The sequence below is a fragment of the Argentina silus genome, assembly GCF_951799395.1.
Source record: "Argentina silus genome assembly, chromosome: 2".
Taxonomy (NCBI): domain Eukaryota; kingdom Metazoa; phylum Chordata; class Actinopteri; order Argentiniformes; family Argentinidae; genus Argentina; species Argentina silus.
In genome coordinates, this window is record NC_139656.1 from 28,364,026 (window position 1) to 28,380,508 (window position 16,483).

Sequence of the window (16,483 nt, forward strand, 5' to 3'; positions counted from 1 at the left end):
TAGGAAACCTGAGGACTCACATCAAAAAAAGTTGTAAAAAGTAGCCATGAGTGGTGCTTGCGAAATACCTTGGATGACATTAGGGTGGATTAGTTAAGGTGGTAAGCCACCACATAAAGAAATTCAATCCATTTTGTTCTTCCTTATCTGTATCATGTTTTGAAGTACTACATGTATGTATTTTCTTTCAGTTATGAGGACACTTGATTTGCATATTTGTTTGAATAAAGTTTTTTTTTCCAACCACAAAACACGTAATGTGAATCTAACTTCGTTCTTAGAATCTGAATTACTATTGTTTGACAATATAAACTTACTTCAGAATAATGTTACTTTAAATATTTCCATCGAGGACCACATTGGAAATTAGTGTTTTACACTTTCATGTTATACTCTGGGTTTTTGACCATAACATTTCTTAGCCAAAAAAATAAATCAAATCAAAATGGAACAATTTGTAACTTGTCTCAGGCTTTTCTTTTTCTTTTTCTGTTCCCTGTCCATGTTTTGACACCTATATTGGACATTAATGCTGCTAAAGAACATAGATGCTTCTTATGTGCTCTAAAAGTGAATGAAAAACAACACAACAATATTTTACACTAACATTAGTGGGTGTCATGTTTGGCATATCCCATAACCTCACGATTGCTGGCTTCCTCAAACAGTAAAAAGTACCATCTCTTCCCTCTTATTCATGATACAGTGGCCTTGACGAATATCCTCCAAGGACTTTCCGCTTTTTGTTTGTGGTTTTGGTTGCCTCCTTTCATTTATTAGACATGTGGTTAGTGTTTTCCCCTGCTGCTTTTGTGTCATGGGCTGGTGACTCATTCATTACCGGATGGAGATTGGTGAGAGGAGGGGGATGTTTTGTAATTGATTCAATGTTGTGGAGATCACTAAGGTTAGGGGTAAGAGTATCAGAGGAGTGAATGTATCATACCATTTTATGGAAATAAATCAGTCCACTGATATTTGGTGCATGATAGACCTATTAACTATTTGTTAAAATTGTGATGAAGATCCTGAAGCCATTGAACCATATGCCATTCTGAAACAAACCTCACCTTCATTGTAAGAATGCTAATATAGTCTCCAGTTTATTTGGATACCTGATTTCTTTCTCCCAAAATGCAATGTGGACTCAATCATTAACACAAGTCCTACTCGAAAGTGGAAGTACAAAGCCAATTTATTAGGGAGCTTTATTTGGGTTTCCTAACAGTTCTTTGTTCCTTTTTCTGCATTGCAAAAACATTTTGAAATCAGAAGCCTTGCAGGCATGATTGTGTACTACAAAAGTCCCTATGACCCCACTTATGAGCAATGAGAAACATGAAGTACAGTTCACATTAACATCATTCAGCATGTCTTATTGTTATCTCCACCTCTGCTTAAAAGGTCAAAATCCTCTCTCTGGTACAGACATCTATGGCTATGGGTGATAGAAAGGATCATCCGTTCTTTGGATTTCATTGAATGCAACTTTGAATAGACAAATCGCAAATCTGAAAAGTCAAACAACCTTTCGAACACATTTTATTGAGAATAGCTCAGAGGCATATTTGTTACTTTCCCAAATAGAATAGACAAAAAGCAAATCTTCTTTCCTCGCTCCAGGAGTCGGGCAGTGTTTATTTGCCATCGTTACGTAATGTCATGAAAACATCTCATGAAAACATCTCATGTTACATCTGATGTAATATACACTCTGTATACTTTACATTGGTTAAATAACAGGCTCATACAGTAACTAATACAGGGAAATAGCTGTCTTTGAGATGAGTAAGAGGCCTTTGGGTAACAAATAACGTTACGTGAGGATGTCAAGGTGTCTGCTGAAGGACCTCCCACTGGGGTTGACAGCTGAGGTCAAAGCCACACTATATAAAGCCCACTTCCCCTATCACTCGACACACTTGTGGACTTCACCATCACTCATACATCTCACAATGGAGGAGACCTACATCAGACATGTTGAGCTTTTGGGTTTCGAAAAGAGATTGTTCCCCAGCCAGCACTATGTGAGCTTTGAGACCACATTTACAGAAGTTACTAGTAATAGAAAAAACGGTCACAAGATTAATAGATAAATACATTACTTAAGTCGTGGGTTAGTGAAAGGCTTAATGGTGGAATACTCAGTGGCAATGATAGATGGTTATCATTTCAGAGATCTGTGCATCATTGTTGAGCATTGTTGATTCAAGCCACTCATTTATTTCTGACTACTTTGTTTGAAGGTCTACATGATGATGGTGAAATGGAGTGACCTGCTTGAGAAGTTGATCTACAGGACATATCCAGAGATCCACACATTCCATGTAAGTCTTTACCAGACAATACATTTTAGGCAGAAAACAAAACATCAAAGTTGGTAGAACTGACATAGAAATAGAGAGCTCATACGGACAAACAATGTTGGATAATGTTGTTTAATGTTTTTAACTCTGATAATACAGCCATCTCCTTATAACTCTATAATCTGCAGTCAGTGATGGTGTCATAAGAATTTGTGTCTGGGTTACAGAAAAGCCTGAAGGAAATGTTCCCCATTGAGGCTGGACATATTAATAAAAAAGACAAGATCATCCCGTCTTTACCAGGTAAGGACATTCTGTATACAGTCAGTGGTAAAACTGCCTATAATTGTAACACTTATAGATTCTCTACTGGTCTCAAGACAACTTGTCTTTGAAATGTCACAATCATACTCTTGTGTCATTTGAAAATAGTCAAATCTTCAGTACTTAAAAAGTGAACACGTTTGAATGCTTAATGCTTAAGGTTAGTAGTGTGATGTGCAGATGTGTTATGTTTTACATTTACATTTATGGCATTTAGCAGATGCCTTTATCCAAAGCGACTTACAACAAATACATTTGTTTAAGTAAGTGAATCATCTATCCATCAGTCATCATAAGATAAAGTAATCAATGCTCGGACCAGGGGCCATAGGCAGTCACAATGCTAACCCTAACCCCAACCCAATGCTAGAAGAAGGAATTTTTTATTTTTTTATTAATAGTTTTTAGCCTTTGCTTTGCATAAGGAAGCACCTGCTTAGAAAAATGTGCTTCTCCTTTTTGACATGAAAGCTGAGCAGTAAACTGTGACACCAGGACATGAAAAATTCTTTAGTAGTATAAAAAAAATATTTATTTGCATCTAGTATCTTCTGATTCTCCAATGTTAACTTATCATGTACATTGATAGATTATGGCAGTTGAGAAGTACTGTTAATTTATGACCATGTCTACAACTGTATGTGTAAGGTACATGGGCTAATCACATATTGCACCATTGTGGATTTGTACCCAACAGGTTGCTCTTTCAGTTCTCCCTAACCTGCATGATCTTTATCTGAAAAAAGTATCTGTTGTAATATTGTAGACTACGGAATATTTAATGAAAACAAAACTGCTGTGTTAGTGGTTACAGGGACTGGTGATGCAATTTGGGGAAGGAGAAGTTACTTACAAACCTAAACTGCTCTGTGCAACATTTGTATCTTCCCCTTAAGTATCATAATATGGTGAACAGAGATGTGCAAATATAGGGTAGTCAAACGATTAGCATCTTATTTTAAACCAGACTGATTTCCCTCTATATAAATGCTATGTACTGTATACAACCACCTATGAATCTAAGCATTGAAAGGATGAAGAAGATACTGGTAACCATGGGACATACTAATACATAATGGATTTTTCACAACTACAGTATGTGCAGTTTGTATTGAGTGCCTCAACAAGTTACAGGTCCACCATTTCACAGATTACACCATGTAAATGCTTGGTAAGAAGTGACAGCTCTATTTCAGATGTCCTACTCATTTTCTAACTCCCTGCTCTCTCTCCTCAGCACCAAAGTGGTTGGACAGCCAAAGGTCCACCTTGACCAGACAGAGCACTCTCTCTGAGTACTGCCACTCTCTCATCAACCTGCCCCCCAAGATATCTCGTTCACAACTTGTGCATCGTTTCTTCAAAGTCCGACCAGAGGATGAGAACCCACCTACTTTAAACCAGTTAGTAAAAACAGCGTCACACACTAAGCTTTACTAAATACATAATGCATAATTTGCTTACTTTTGGATTTATACGGGTTAGTGATGAGTTCACTATTTCTTTCCTGTAGAGCCAAAAGAAATGAGACCTTTGTGACGTCCGGTGACAAATCCAGAGGCAACACATCTGGTAAGACTCGTCCCATTGATGTTGTTACATCACTTGTAAAAGTAGTCTGAGAATGTTGGGTCATCTATGTTAGTCCAGTTATGAAGGGATCTCCAATAGTTTCTTACTGTCCTCCACCTAGAGATCTCAGGGCCCATCATACTGGACAGCTACAGGGTCATTGGAGACTTCAGCAAGACCTCCAAACATGAGATCAACCTGCACACTGGTGACTTGGTGGAGATTGTGGAGAAAAGCTCAAATGGTGAGTCGCGATAAGAGTCAACATTGTTGGCCAAGCAGCAGAACTCATCTGAAAATGGAGGTGTTAAAATGTCAGGGGGTTGATTTTAGTGTCCACTAGGTGGCAGCACCAAGCATTTACAGGAAGTGATATGCACACAATTGTGTGATAATGTACACCTAATGTAATATGGGGCAAGTGCTGAGGAAAAATTAATTATCCAAATAAATGTAGTGTTTATGCTCAGTTTTTCTGTGTGATTTTTGACCTGTGATCCTTTTTCTGGGTGCAGGTTGGTGGTTCTGCCAGTGTGAGTCCAAGCGCGGCTGGGTGCCAGCCTCCTATCTGGAGCCACTGGACGGACCTGAGGAGCCAGAAGAAGCAGCACCTGACTACGCAGGCAAGTCACCACCCTGCCATGGGGTCAAACGATGAGCCTAAACTACTGGCATCTGTTTATACTATCTATTTAAGGCCCATGCCAGCCAGTTTTCCTTCCTGGCTTTTCTTGAAAAAAATATTCAAAGAACGGAACCACCGAGTGGTGACGTTAGTCATTCACAGAGCTATTTGGGAAAGTAACAAATATGCCTTTGAGCTATTCTCAATAAAATGTGTCGAAAGGTTGTTTGACTTTTCAGACTTGAATCATTGTGCAATAACATTGTGCAGCACCAAGACGTCATATATCAGCTAAAAAACGTCAAAATGACTAATGTGGGGTCTAATATGAGGTTTTCCTTCAGGTGGAACAAAAGGGTTGAGATATATCCTTTTAACTTTGTGAGGGTCTCCCCACAGGAGAACTGTACATCACCACCACAGCCTACGAGGCAGTCCAGGACGATGAGCTGACTCTTGAGTCAGGAGAAAAGATTGAGGTCATTCACAAGCTCCTGGATGGCTGGTGGGTGGTCAGGTAAGCATTATCCTGTACCTCTCTCTTAGAACCCTCTCTCTTAGAAATGTAATGAACATTGGGCCACAGGGAGTTGTTTGGGGACAAAACGACACACACACGCACACACACACACACACACACACTATTTCTAAGTACTTGTTGGGTGTCTTGAACAGGAAAGGAGAGGAGACAGGGCACTTCCCCTCCATGTTTCTCCAACATACTGGAGAGAAGAGGCAAATATCCGAGGTTGCCTTGAGGAGACCACCACCCAGACGGTAGGTCTAAATCTCTCCCAATGCAACAAGGCTTCACAATTGAATTTTCAATTACTTCCTTAATGGACAAATGTAAATAATAAAAGCATGCATATCCTGCAAATACAAGTACCCTTGTCTTCTGTGTTTTATGCCATTCTATTTTTGTCCCTTATCTTCTGTGTAATGTGATTTTTTTTGGTGACCTTTTTCGTGCAATGTGTCCTCATGTCCTCTTTCCAAATATCCTGTCTGGGTTGCAGGTCTACCATTCGCAATGCTCAGAGTATCCATGGCAAAAGGCGCAAGCGGATCAGCCAGGATGACTACCGCAGGAACAGCCGACTCTTCATTCAGCAGAAGGGCAGCCTCCCCACTCCGCGCCCCGCTCCGCGCACCACCAAAGCCTCCACACAGCCCCCTCTGCAAGAGAAGACGAATGGAGGTATGCCATCAGGGCGCCATTTTGATACGGTGTGGCATCATTTCTGTGGTGGTGAGGTATTGGCTATGGTTAGTACCCACTGTAGACTTAACTGTGAGGCCTTCATTGGTAGGGTTGTGTATTATATCTATGGTGACTTTATTAATGTGGGCTAACGTTGTGTTCATGTTGTTTGTTGTGTGCTCTCTCTCTCTCTCTCTCTCTCTCTCTCTCTCTCTCTCAGACAATATCCCTGAGCCAGGAGGCTCCAGCCCTGAAGGTGAGCTGGAGAAAGTGGATGAGCTGGAGAAAGGGGGTGAGGTGAAGAAAGGGGGTGAGCTGAAGAAAGGGGGTCCCCTTATCCCACCTCGACCCACTCCTGAGCTCATCATGGAGCGCTGCACTGAGAACACCCGCAAGAAACTCAGCATCCGCAAATCCACCGGAAGCTAATTTTAGGCAATCTGAGTTTAGGCAATCTGATCTTGCTGTGGCAGTAATGCGATGCAGGCAGCAATGAGGTGGGTTAGTGTTCTCAACATAAGCTGGACAGAGGATGAAGAAAGATCATGTCACCAAGAGGATCATTATTCATTTTGTTATGAGTTGGAGCAATTTAGCACTTAGCATTACCTGCATATAGAGAAAGTAGAACAATAGTGAATGTGAATGTGTGCACCAAAGCTAGGCGTAGTAATGTTTGAAGTATCTGCTTTAATGTGTCAGCTTTCTCACTGGTACTATGAGCAATGCAACATTTTAAAGCTATCTTTTATTACCCTTCTTTTTCTTTTTACAAGATGTGTGATAGGCCTAAGTTACATTTTTTATAAGCTTGTTGCACATGAGTATGTGATTTAGGGGAACTTAAGCTTAGTTATTCTGTTATTTATATGTAAGCTATTTGTAATTCATAATAAATATTACTCAGACATAATTGTGCAGTTTCTTCCCTCTGATATGCTATTGAATACAGTACTCTTCACACCTGATTATGGAGATAAGGGTGTGCATGCTTTTGTTCAAGCAAAGGCACTAACACACCTAATTCTCCTCAAGCCCTTGATTCATTTGAGAGTTAATCCTGGGGTGACGCAAAAGCCAGCTCGACTGTGGGTCTCCAGAAACATCATTGTACTGCCAGATAATGTCAGGCTGCATTCAGTGCTACTGCTTTCAGTAAGGATTGGACAGATAGCAGTAGTACACTTCCAGCCCAGCAGGTGGCATGCTGCTCCCGACACGTGTGGTGGAAGGGTCAAAGGTCAAAGTGCACACAGGGATGACTGTCATGCGCATTAGAAGTATGTGCTGTCATGGCGCCTTCCTTTAAGAATACACGCCTGTCAATGTTATTGGCATTTGAATACACACACAGCACATTCGTTTCTTAATGTTCCCGTATAACGATACAATTACACTTATTTATTTTTGCCGTTCATTGCTACTGTTGTATGGTCAAGAGACGCACGTTTGTTTGAAAGGATCGCTATAGGTAAGCAAAGTTCTGCACTAACGACTGGTTAGAAAAAGTCATTGCTTGTCAAATGCTAGCTAGCTAGGAAGCTCCCTAGAGAATTGACTTCCACTTTCTTCCGACTCATATCTTGTGGCTATAATGTCTCATCGTCTTCAAGACTTTAGCCCCATCAGTTTCCCTCGACTGCGTATCGAGTGAACGTAGTAACATAATATCTGTTGGGCTATATCACCTTCAAAATAACAATTTTAATTTGTTATTCTTCTAGCATTGTGACTGCCTATGGCCCCTGGTCTGAGCATAGACTACTTTATCTTATGATGACTGATGGATAGATGATTAACTTACTGAAACAAATGTATTTGTTGTAAGTCGCTTTGGATAAAGGCGTCTGCTAAATGCCATAAATGTAATGTAAAAAAAAATGCAAACCGTTATACTCTTATTTCATTTCTTAGGAAGCAAGAAGAGGATGGCCTTGTCGTGCGTCCCACGGTGCGCCACCTCCAGATACAGGATGGCGCTGGGAGCTCGAACATATGCGACGTCTAGCAGTGCTCCAAAACCGCGGGAGCGAAAAGACAATGGTCCAGTGTTTCAATACGTTGGGAAGCACAGAAAAGCCAACCACAAGGTGTTCGTATGGGGGTTTAGTTACACAGGAGCCCTTGGCATCCCCAGTTTTGTCGTCCCTGACAGTGGCAGAAAGAAGCCCAGGAAGTACCAGCTCACCCCTTACCGTCTGGAGACCGAACAGCAGGTTACACACTTCCTAAGCTAGCTGTCTGACTTGCAAACTCCTTGTGTATAAAGATGATATAACCTCTTGTGGTGCTCATAACGGCAGAAACAGTATGACACAGGGACCAACCTTGGTCCTGTAGACCTTTTTTTTCAGTCTGGCACTAACACACCCGATTGGTGACAACTGAAGTATTACTACCAGCTGATAATGCTCATAGTACATGTGTGTTTTGACCTCTCCTACCGTAAGCTCATTGTGCTGTGCATTTAGCAGGAAAGCTTACTTATAATGCAAGTTGACACTCAGAACAATACCTAATATCAATGTTTAGGATGCATGCTTGTTAAAATATGATCTGTACACTATTTGACTGACTCCGGTCACCACCTCAGATCTCCTCTGCAGCTTGTGGGTACGGCTTCACCCTCCTGTCCTCCTCCACGAAGGATCTCACCAAGGTGTGGGGCATGGGCCTCAACAAAGACTCTCAGCTGGGCTTCCAACGCACCCAACACGACCGACGTAAGAGACACTCTTTCTCTCACTCTCTCTCTCACTCTCTCACTCCCTCCCTCACTCTCTCACTCCCTCACTCTCACTCTCACTCCCACATCCTCCACAACATTTACATTTACATTTTTTTGACATTTAGCAGACGCTTTTATCCAAAGCGACTTAGAACAAGTACATTTGTCTAAAGTAAGTGAATCATCTATACATCAGTGATCATAAGAAAAACAAATCCATGCTAGGACCAGGGGCCGTTGGCAGTCACAATGCTAGAAAAAGGAAGAATTACTTCACAAGCACCCTCTCATAGACTTCACACCTGGATAGATGCAAATGCAACTCACGGCTTAAACAACAACACACTGCCGCACTTGATCACTGAATAAAAGCGGATAAAACATCTCTGCTTGTAAGTATTTTGACTGCATTCCAGCTTTCTGCAAGAACACCACAAACAAGTAGGATATTGAAGCATGTTTTTGTTCAGTGATGGAGTGCGGCGGTGTGTTTTTGGTTTCAGTCTATGGACTCTATTTTCAACCAATGTGAGTGAAATTCCCACTCGGGTGAAAATCTACTCGCCATCTGTTTCTGGGCCATTTTGGGGTTTTGATATTGCGCAACAATCAGAAGTATGAGCGTACGTTTATTTAATGGATGTTCCCATAAGCATAATAGTTAATCAACAACAAGCCCATTTCTCCTGCCCATCACTACTGTAGGTGGGCTCAATAAGTTCAACAAAACAATCCAGAGGCACACTTTTTATTACAGGATGAACGAAGGTGGGATGGTCGGATATATGAAAAGGTTGGATAAATAGGCAGCAAAATGTTGATTACACCCGTCCATCCATTAAATACACGTACACTCATACCTCCGATTACTGTGCAAGATCAAAACCTGAGTAGATTTTCACATCAAGTTGGATTTTTGCTCACACCACATGTCTGAGCGCAGGCGTATTGGCAAGTTGTGTCTGTGGTAACAGGTGGAAATACCACTGCATTGTAAGCGCTGGATATTGTACAGTAATACAGTACAGGGCATTGATTTTTAAAGGAAATAAGCTTCACACGTTTTACAATGTGATTTGTACAGCACACTCACTCACCGCCTGCTTTACTTTGACACTATTCAGATGGCTTAACTCACCAACTGCCAAAGAGATTCCGGAACACTAACCACCTCGAGCGCCAAGTGTTTTATGTGGGATTTTTACCTAGCAACAATACTTTGATTGGCTACAAAATGAAGCATCATCATTTATGCACTTTTGGTGAATAACATCACCCCACAACTCTAGAATGTTGAGATATTTGGGTGACTTTATTCATCCTCGGCACTGAATGAGTGAAACATTGGTGTGGATGTATACATGACCTGTGTCTGATACCTGTGAATGAGCAGCTGCCTATCACAGAGATCTTATTCTTCCCATGTGTTCCCTGTCTAGTTAAGAGCTACGACTACATGCTGGAGCCCTCCCCGGTGGCCCTCCCCCTGGCCCACCCCCAGCAGACCCGCGTGGTGCAGGTGGCATGTGGCCGTGCCCACTCCCTGGTGCTCACCACAGAGGGTGGTAAGAGAATATGGCAGTTGGCAGAAATTTGAGAAGTGTGAGCTACTCGGGGTGGCGTCTACTTCCGGGTTTTGATATTGCGCAATAATCAGAAGTATGAGTGTATGTGTATTTAATGGATGTTTTCTGGTGCAATTTAGCTAATATACGTTTGTATTGAACTAGCTTTAATCAGTCGGATTTCCGCTAACAACGTGACAGCTAATCATGTACATTTGTTGCCTCCCTTTCTCACATACTCCGCATAGCATGATAGAGATGTCTTTGTTCTTTCACACATGATGTGCAGGGTTTGGTCCCTGCTTGGAGCATGTTTTCGGGGGCGATTTAAGTGATTTTCATTTTAATGATTGACTTGAACAGCACTTATGGCTGCAATAATGTTTAATTGGATAAATACTGTAGTGACTCTACATTACAAAAAGCTATCTCAATACAAACCCACATTAGCTCAATTACACCTAATGTACGATCCATAAAGCTAGCTCGATACAAACGCAAATTACCTCCATTCCACCTAATATATCATCATATACTGTTGTAGCCTCCCTTTCTCATAGATATAGATGTCCCTGCTCTTTCAGGTGTGAGGTGCTGGGTTCGATTCGTTTTTTTTGGGGGGGGGGGAGGGGGGATTTAAGTGATTTGATTTTAATGATGGAGTTGAACAGATGCCTATGGCTGTGACAGAGCAGGGACATCTCTATCATGCTACGAGGACTACGTGAGAAAGGAAGGCAACAAATGTACAGTACCAGTCAAAAGTTTGGACACAAACTTGCAAAAGGTGGCTACTTTGAAGAATCTAAAATATAAAACATATTCTGGTTTGTCTAACACTTTTTTGTTTACTACATAATTCCATATGTGTTCCTTCATAGTTTTGATGTCTTCAATATTAATCTACAATGTAGAAAATAATAAAAAATAAAGAAAAACCATTGAATGAGAAGGTGTGTCCAAACGTTTGACTGGTGCTGTATATGCTACCCCAAGTAGACAGTCACACCGGGTCAGATTTCCCCCCTCAGTTGATGAGCCTGAACATGCCCTGTTTATCTCAGCACTCTTCTTTTCCACCCAGTGGCTAATGATATACATTGAATAGGCTCCGGCTAGCAATAACATCATCAGAGGGGTGGCAGTTGGAAAAGTTAATTTGGAATCTTCAGGCCGTTATCCTGAGTCAGGTTTTGATTTGAATATGTGAAGTTCCGAACCTGTATGAGAGGCGATTGTTTGTCATACCGAAGTGGCACACAGGGGTGCAGATCACTCACATTAAATTAAATCAAATCAGGGCACCCTTATAATGTTTGGAATGATTGACGCGAGCAACACCCCCATAAACATCGATAATATGAATGTTGGTCCAGTCCACTATTTTTAGGACATCCGCATGAGTCCATGTGTAATTTGAATCCTGACAGTGTATGCACTTTGCAGAAAATAAATATAATTTTAGGTAATGTTATTGCTGACAGAAGAGTAATAGTTGCATATTCATAGCATTTTGACATTTAAAAAAAACAAACAACTGCAACTATTATTCCATCATAATGTTCTGGGTCACATCAATGTAATGCATCTTGAATATGAGTTGCATTGCTGACATAGGTAACATAGATCCTGTGTTCTGCTCCTCTGTGACCTTTTCATTGTCCTCCATGATTTCACAACGAAACATGATTTCACAATTTAATCAAACATGCCCCAGGAGCACACTCCCACAAGTTTCTCTCTCTCTCTCCCTTTCTCTTGTTCTCTCTCTCCCACTTCAAAGTGTTCAGTCTGGGGAACAATGCCTATGGCCAATGTGGGAGGAAGATAGTTGAAGATGAAATCTACAGGTGTGCCTCTCTTTCTCTCTCATCTACACACACACACACACACACACACACACACACACACACACACACACTTGTGATGCAGTTGATAAAGCCGAAATGGGCCTGTGGATGCAAGAGAATGTCTCCCCCTCTGCTGTTGTCATGCTACAATGGTGTGTGTTGAGTCATGCTAATGAGTCATACTGTGAAATCAATGCAGGCTGCACATTTATTCACTCCAGGAATCTCTCCGCTTCTCTGACTGATTAGGTGCAAGAGTTGGAACAAACCAATTACATTTATGTGTTTTCACTTCTTTGAAAGGACTGCTTGGAGAAAATGACATTCTCGGGCTGTTTGAATTAGGACATGTTTGTCAGTGAAAGGACTAAGTGCAAAATGCTTGACAGGGAGGGGAGAGGTGACCTTTTCTGGAGAGACAAGCCACCCCGTGTAAGAGATTGATGACTCTTCTCTCCCTCTGATCACAGTGCCAGTCACGTCATTCACAAGATGGAGGGCTTTGACAGCCCGGTCACCCAGGTGGGTTCAGCCTCCACCCTCGTGCAAATGGGGACAGGAGCCTCTGTGATGTATTGACTTATTTAAATATGATGTACTTTAGCCTTGCCTTGTCCTACATAAGCAACCCAAGTGCTTTACACTCATTAAAAAAGGCATGCAGCAGAATGCCCTGGTAACTAATGACCACAGGTGCCAATTCTGTCCTGTAGGTGGCGTGTGGGCAGGACCATAGTCTGTTCCTGACTGAGACGGGCAAGGTGTATGCCTGTGGATGGGGGGCAGACGGACAGACAGGTACGCTGGCATACCCTACACACACACACACACACACACTTGCAAGGGGCACTTATTACTGTGTTTGTTGGGCACTGTGTTTGTTGGGCACTGTGTTTGTTCTTTTTTCAGATATCTGTAATCGGTTAACTCTTAGTAGGATTACCCCGTTTTACTTACTAAGTAGCATAATATTGTATGAATAAACTGAGCTCCTGTGAGACCCGACTCAGAGCGGCGACACGTTACGTACTGACAGTATGGTCATGCCTGTATGGTCATGCCTGTATGGTCATGCCTGTATGGTCATGCCTGTATGGTCATGCCTGTATGGTCAAGCCTGTATGGTCAAGCCTGTATGGTCAAGCCTGTATGGTCATGCCTGTATGGTCATGCCTGTATGGTCAAGCCTGTATGGTCATGCCTGTATGGTCATGCCTGACTTGCGGTATAAGTCAAGCCTCTCACACACTCTCACTACCGTAGAGCCATAGAGGTATGATATGGTTTCAGGTCTGGGCCACCACGACATGTCTCCCAGGCCGCTGCCTGTGGAAGGGGACCTGGCTGGAGTGAAGGTGGCGCAGGTGACCACCTATGGAGACTGTAGCCTGGCCGTGTCCTGCGAGGGCCAGCTCTATGGCTGGGGCAACTCGGAGTACCTGCAGCTGTCCTCTGTCACTGAGTCCACACAGGTGAGGAGCCTCGCTTCATGGTGCTGGTGGGGGCGGGACGACGATGACGACAACAACACCGTGGCCATTGATGGCTTATTCACTACAGTATGCTATATCTATGGCAAAGCTAATTTGAGGTGTTACATGTTCATGGGCACTTACAGAGGCTCTCTAGACCATACCCACTGGACTTGGCCTTCTGTTAGGCTACAAAAACTGGCTTTTTTTGTTTGGATATTGAGATTCTGTTTTTCCTCTCTTCAGCTCAACTGTCCTCGCCTCCTTCCCTTTAAGGGGGTAGGCAAGGTGACCCAGGCGGCATGTGGAGGTGCGCAGGTGGCCATTCTGAACGGTGGGTTCCATTCTGCCCCCTAGCCCCTCCCCCTCGCTCCTACCCTTTCAATGTGCACAGATGTGAAGGGTCTGGAATGTTAAGCAAAACGTCGGAAGCCCTAATTAGCCCAAACCTAGGTTTGGGTCTGGAATAAATCATTGTTACTGCCACATGTATAAATGTCATTAAAGGCAAGATTTGTCTTTGCAGAGAGAGGGGAGGTATTTGTGTGGGGCTATGGCATCCTTGGAAAAGGCCCTAATCTCTCTGAATCCCAAACCCCTGAGCTGATCCCACCGACGCTGTTCGGTCGCACAGAGTTTAACCCCTCTGTGACTGTCAGTCGCATCCGCTGTGGGCTGAACCATTTTGCTGCCGTCACAGGTGAGCTGCGTATTTCAGAATGATGTGGGACTTTTTGACTTCAGTTGCACCCCAGGACCTTGTGAAAACGAGACTTAATTTTGGATTATGTCATTTTGAACCGTGTGTAACTTTTCATCCTGGAACTGTCGTCTGGTACACATTTAAACGCTGAAATGCATGTCATTTTTTTGTTTTGGAGAAGGTGTTGTCATACTTTAAGTGGGTAGTCATTGGATTCGGTGCTGATGAAGCATGTCATTGCAGATGGAGGAGAGCTGTTTGTGTGGGGGAAGAATGTGAGAGGATGTCTGGGTATTGGGAAGAAAGAAGATCAGTACTTTCCATGGCGGGTAAGGCTGCAGACATTTACACACCAATAGCTAATTCATGATAATTGTTTCTAATGAAATAGATAAATAAGCTCACGCCAATGCATGCCGTTTAAAGGGCTGAATTCTGCGTACGTTGAGGCTGTGTTTGTGGTGTGTTGTACGTGTTTCAGGTGACTGTGCCCGGTCAAGTGGTGGATGTAGCATGTGGGGTTGACCACATGGTGACGCTGGTCAAGTCCCTCATCTGAGCCTCTCGTCAGCAGGGACAGTGCATTGCGGCCTGCTCTATCAGTGACCCCCCCCCCCCCCCCATCACTGAAGGGAGGGGTCCAACCCCGTTGGCCTTATGTCCTGTGGACTCGAGCGAAGGCCTGAAACCAGAGAGCCAGCTGTTCTCTACGGGTGGTAGACCCTCTTGTGACTGCCCTCCATTGAAGCTATTCAAGCTGCTCCCTGTGTCTCCAGCACAGCTAGGATGAAATGGAGTCTGGGCTCAAAAGCAAGAGTCTAGTCTAATCTTTATACAGTCTCGATCTGGCTGTGGAGGCATTGGGACCCGTGTAAGGCGATGTGGAGCAGCGTCAAGGCTGATGCCAGTGACTGGTTTCACTAGCTTTCCTCCACGGCTCAAAATGGACTCTGTGGAGCCATGGATTTCTTCTGCTGAGAAGGCTGTTCATGTTCCAAAATGCATTGGTAATTTTTCCCTTACTGTTGGTGTTTTAAAATAGCACTTTAACCTGTGTCTGAGGTGTTGTCATTTGCATTTATTTAGAAATCCTCATTTGCCAAGTCTACATGGGCTGTGTTATCAGTGGCCATTTTGTTTTGTATTTATTGTTGTCCCCTTACAGATCTCTCCTTATGATTCAGCAACAACAGGGTGACAGGAAACTCACAGCATGTTCATCGGTTTTCTGGTGGCTTTATCGACTGCAATCACTTAGTGACTGAAGCGTTCTTACAAATCAGTCAGTAGTAATGAATGCGCAGGTTACAGCATCAATCTGCGCTGTCTCCATTCTGCTGGCAGTTCATTAATCTCTAAATCATATGCAGTAGAGCTCCATGACCAAGACTAACGTTTTTTCTTTTCCTGAAGACATATATTTTTCTTCAATTGCAAGACCAACATATTATATTACTGTTTAAAGAACTGTACAAACTATTTCCTTTTTGCATTTTCTTTACAACTGCCAGTGAAAACACAGCTGTACCAACTCAATGTTCACCTTTGTGTTGAAAATGTTAGCAGTGTGTATTATGTTATTGTGTCATCATGCGAGTTTGAAACCTGTAGTTTGGTTTCATGTTCATAGTCATGAGTAAACAGACAATATTTTCTTCAATTGAGGTTATCATAGAACCCTCCCACAGTTAGGGAACATATTGTTTGACATGTTTAAAACTCGCCACTTCTGTACATTTATATTGCATGATTAGACTGTAGCATATCTGGTCACTCAAATCGGCACTGTTTGCCAAGAGTCAGAAAAAAATAAAAAATAAATCTTGTGTCACTGTTGCCATCTGTCACCTTCTAGAGGCCTAATCCGCATGGCTGATTGGCTGCATCGCTTACCTGACCTCTGGCAAGTCAAAAAGGTCATTTGGTTAACCACACCAAAGAGGACACTGCTGCCGAGTTGACCCTCTGACAGTGTACGTCTTCCACCTGTGCCGTTGTGTGTTTAAGCAGTGACAAAGTAATGACGTATAGCCTCTCAACGCAAGTCAAAAGGACCTCTGTGTTCTCTAGATTGTTTGCACAGGTCGAATAATAAAGATAACTGATGCCATGCTTCCCGTTGTCCGTTCTACCG

General features: G+C 42.7%; 2 protein-coding genes across 2 annotated transcripts; both read left to right on the forward strand.

The window, feature by feature from the left end:
- Positions 1 to 1,934: 1,934 nt before the first annotated feature.
- ncf1 (neutrophil cytosolic factor 1) lies at positions 1,935 to 6,944 on the forward strand. Its single transcript, XM_083697535.1, has 11 exons — positions 1,935 to 2,027; positions 2,247 to 2,327; positions 2,534 to 2,609; positions 3,868 to 4,033; positions 4,144 to 4,202; positions 4,324 to 4,446; positions 4,718 to 4,825; positions 5,227 to 5,344; positions 5,503 to 5,604; positions 5,847 to 6,028; positions 6,252 to 6,944. The coding sequence occupies exons 1-11, from the start codon at positions 1,956 to 1,958 to the stop codon at positions 6,458 to 6,460; spliced, it is 1,296 nt and encodes a 431-aa protein (XP_083553661.1). The 5' UTR covers positions 1,935 to 1,955; the 3' UTR covers positions 6,461 to 6,944.
- Positions 6,945 to 7,330: 386 nt separating this feature from the next.
- On the forward strand, positions 7,331 to 16,473 carry rcc1l (RCC1 like). Its single transcript, XM_083697529.1, has 12 exons — positions 7,331 to 7,502; positions 7,946 to 8,247; positions 8,625 to 8,754; positions 10,199 to 10,324; positions 12,108 to 12,174; positions 12,645 to 12,696; positions 12,888 to 12,972; positions 13,465 to 13,646; positions 13,893 to 13,980; positions 14,173 to 14,346; positions 14,593 to 14,678; positions 14,831 to 16,473. Exons 2-12 carry the CDS (start codon positions 7,960 to 7,962, stop codon positions 14,906 to 14,908), a joined length of 1,356 nt encoding a protein of 451 aa, XP_083553655.1. The 5' UTR covers positions 7,331 to 7,502; positions 7,946 to 7,959; the 3' UTR covers positions 14,909 to 16,473.
- Positions 16,474 to 16,483: the final 10 nt, after the last annotated feature.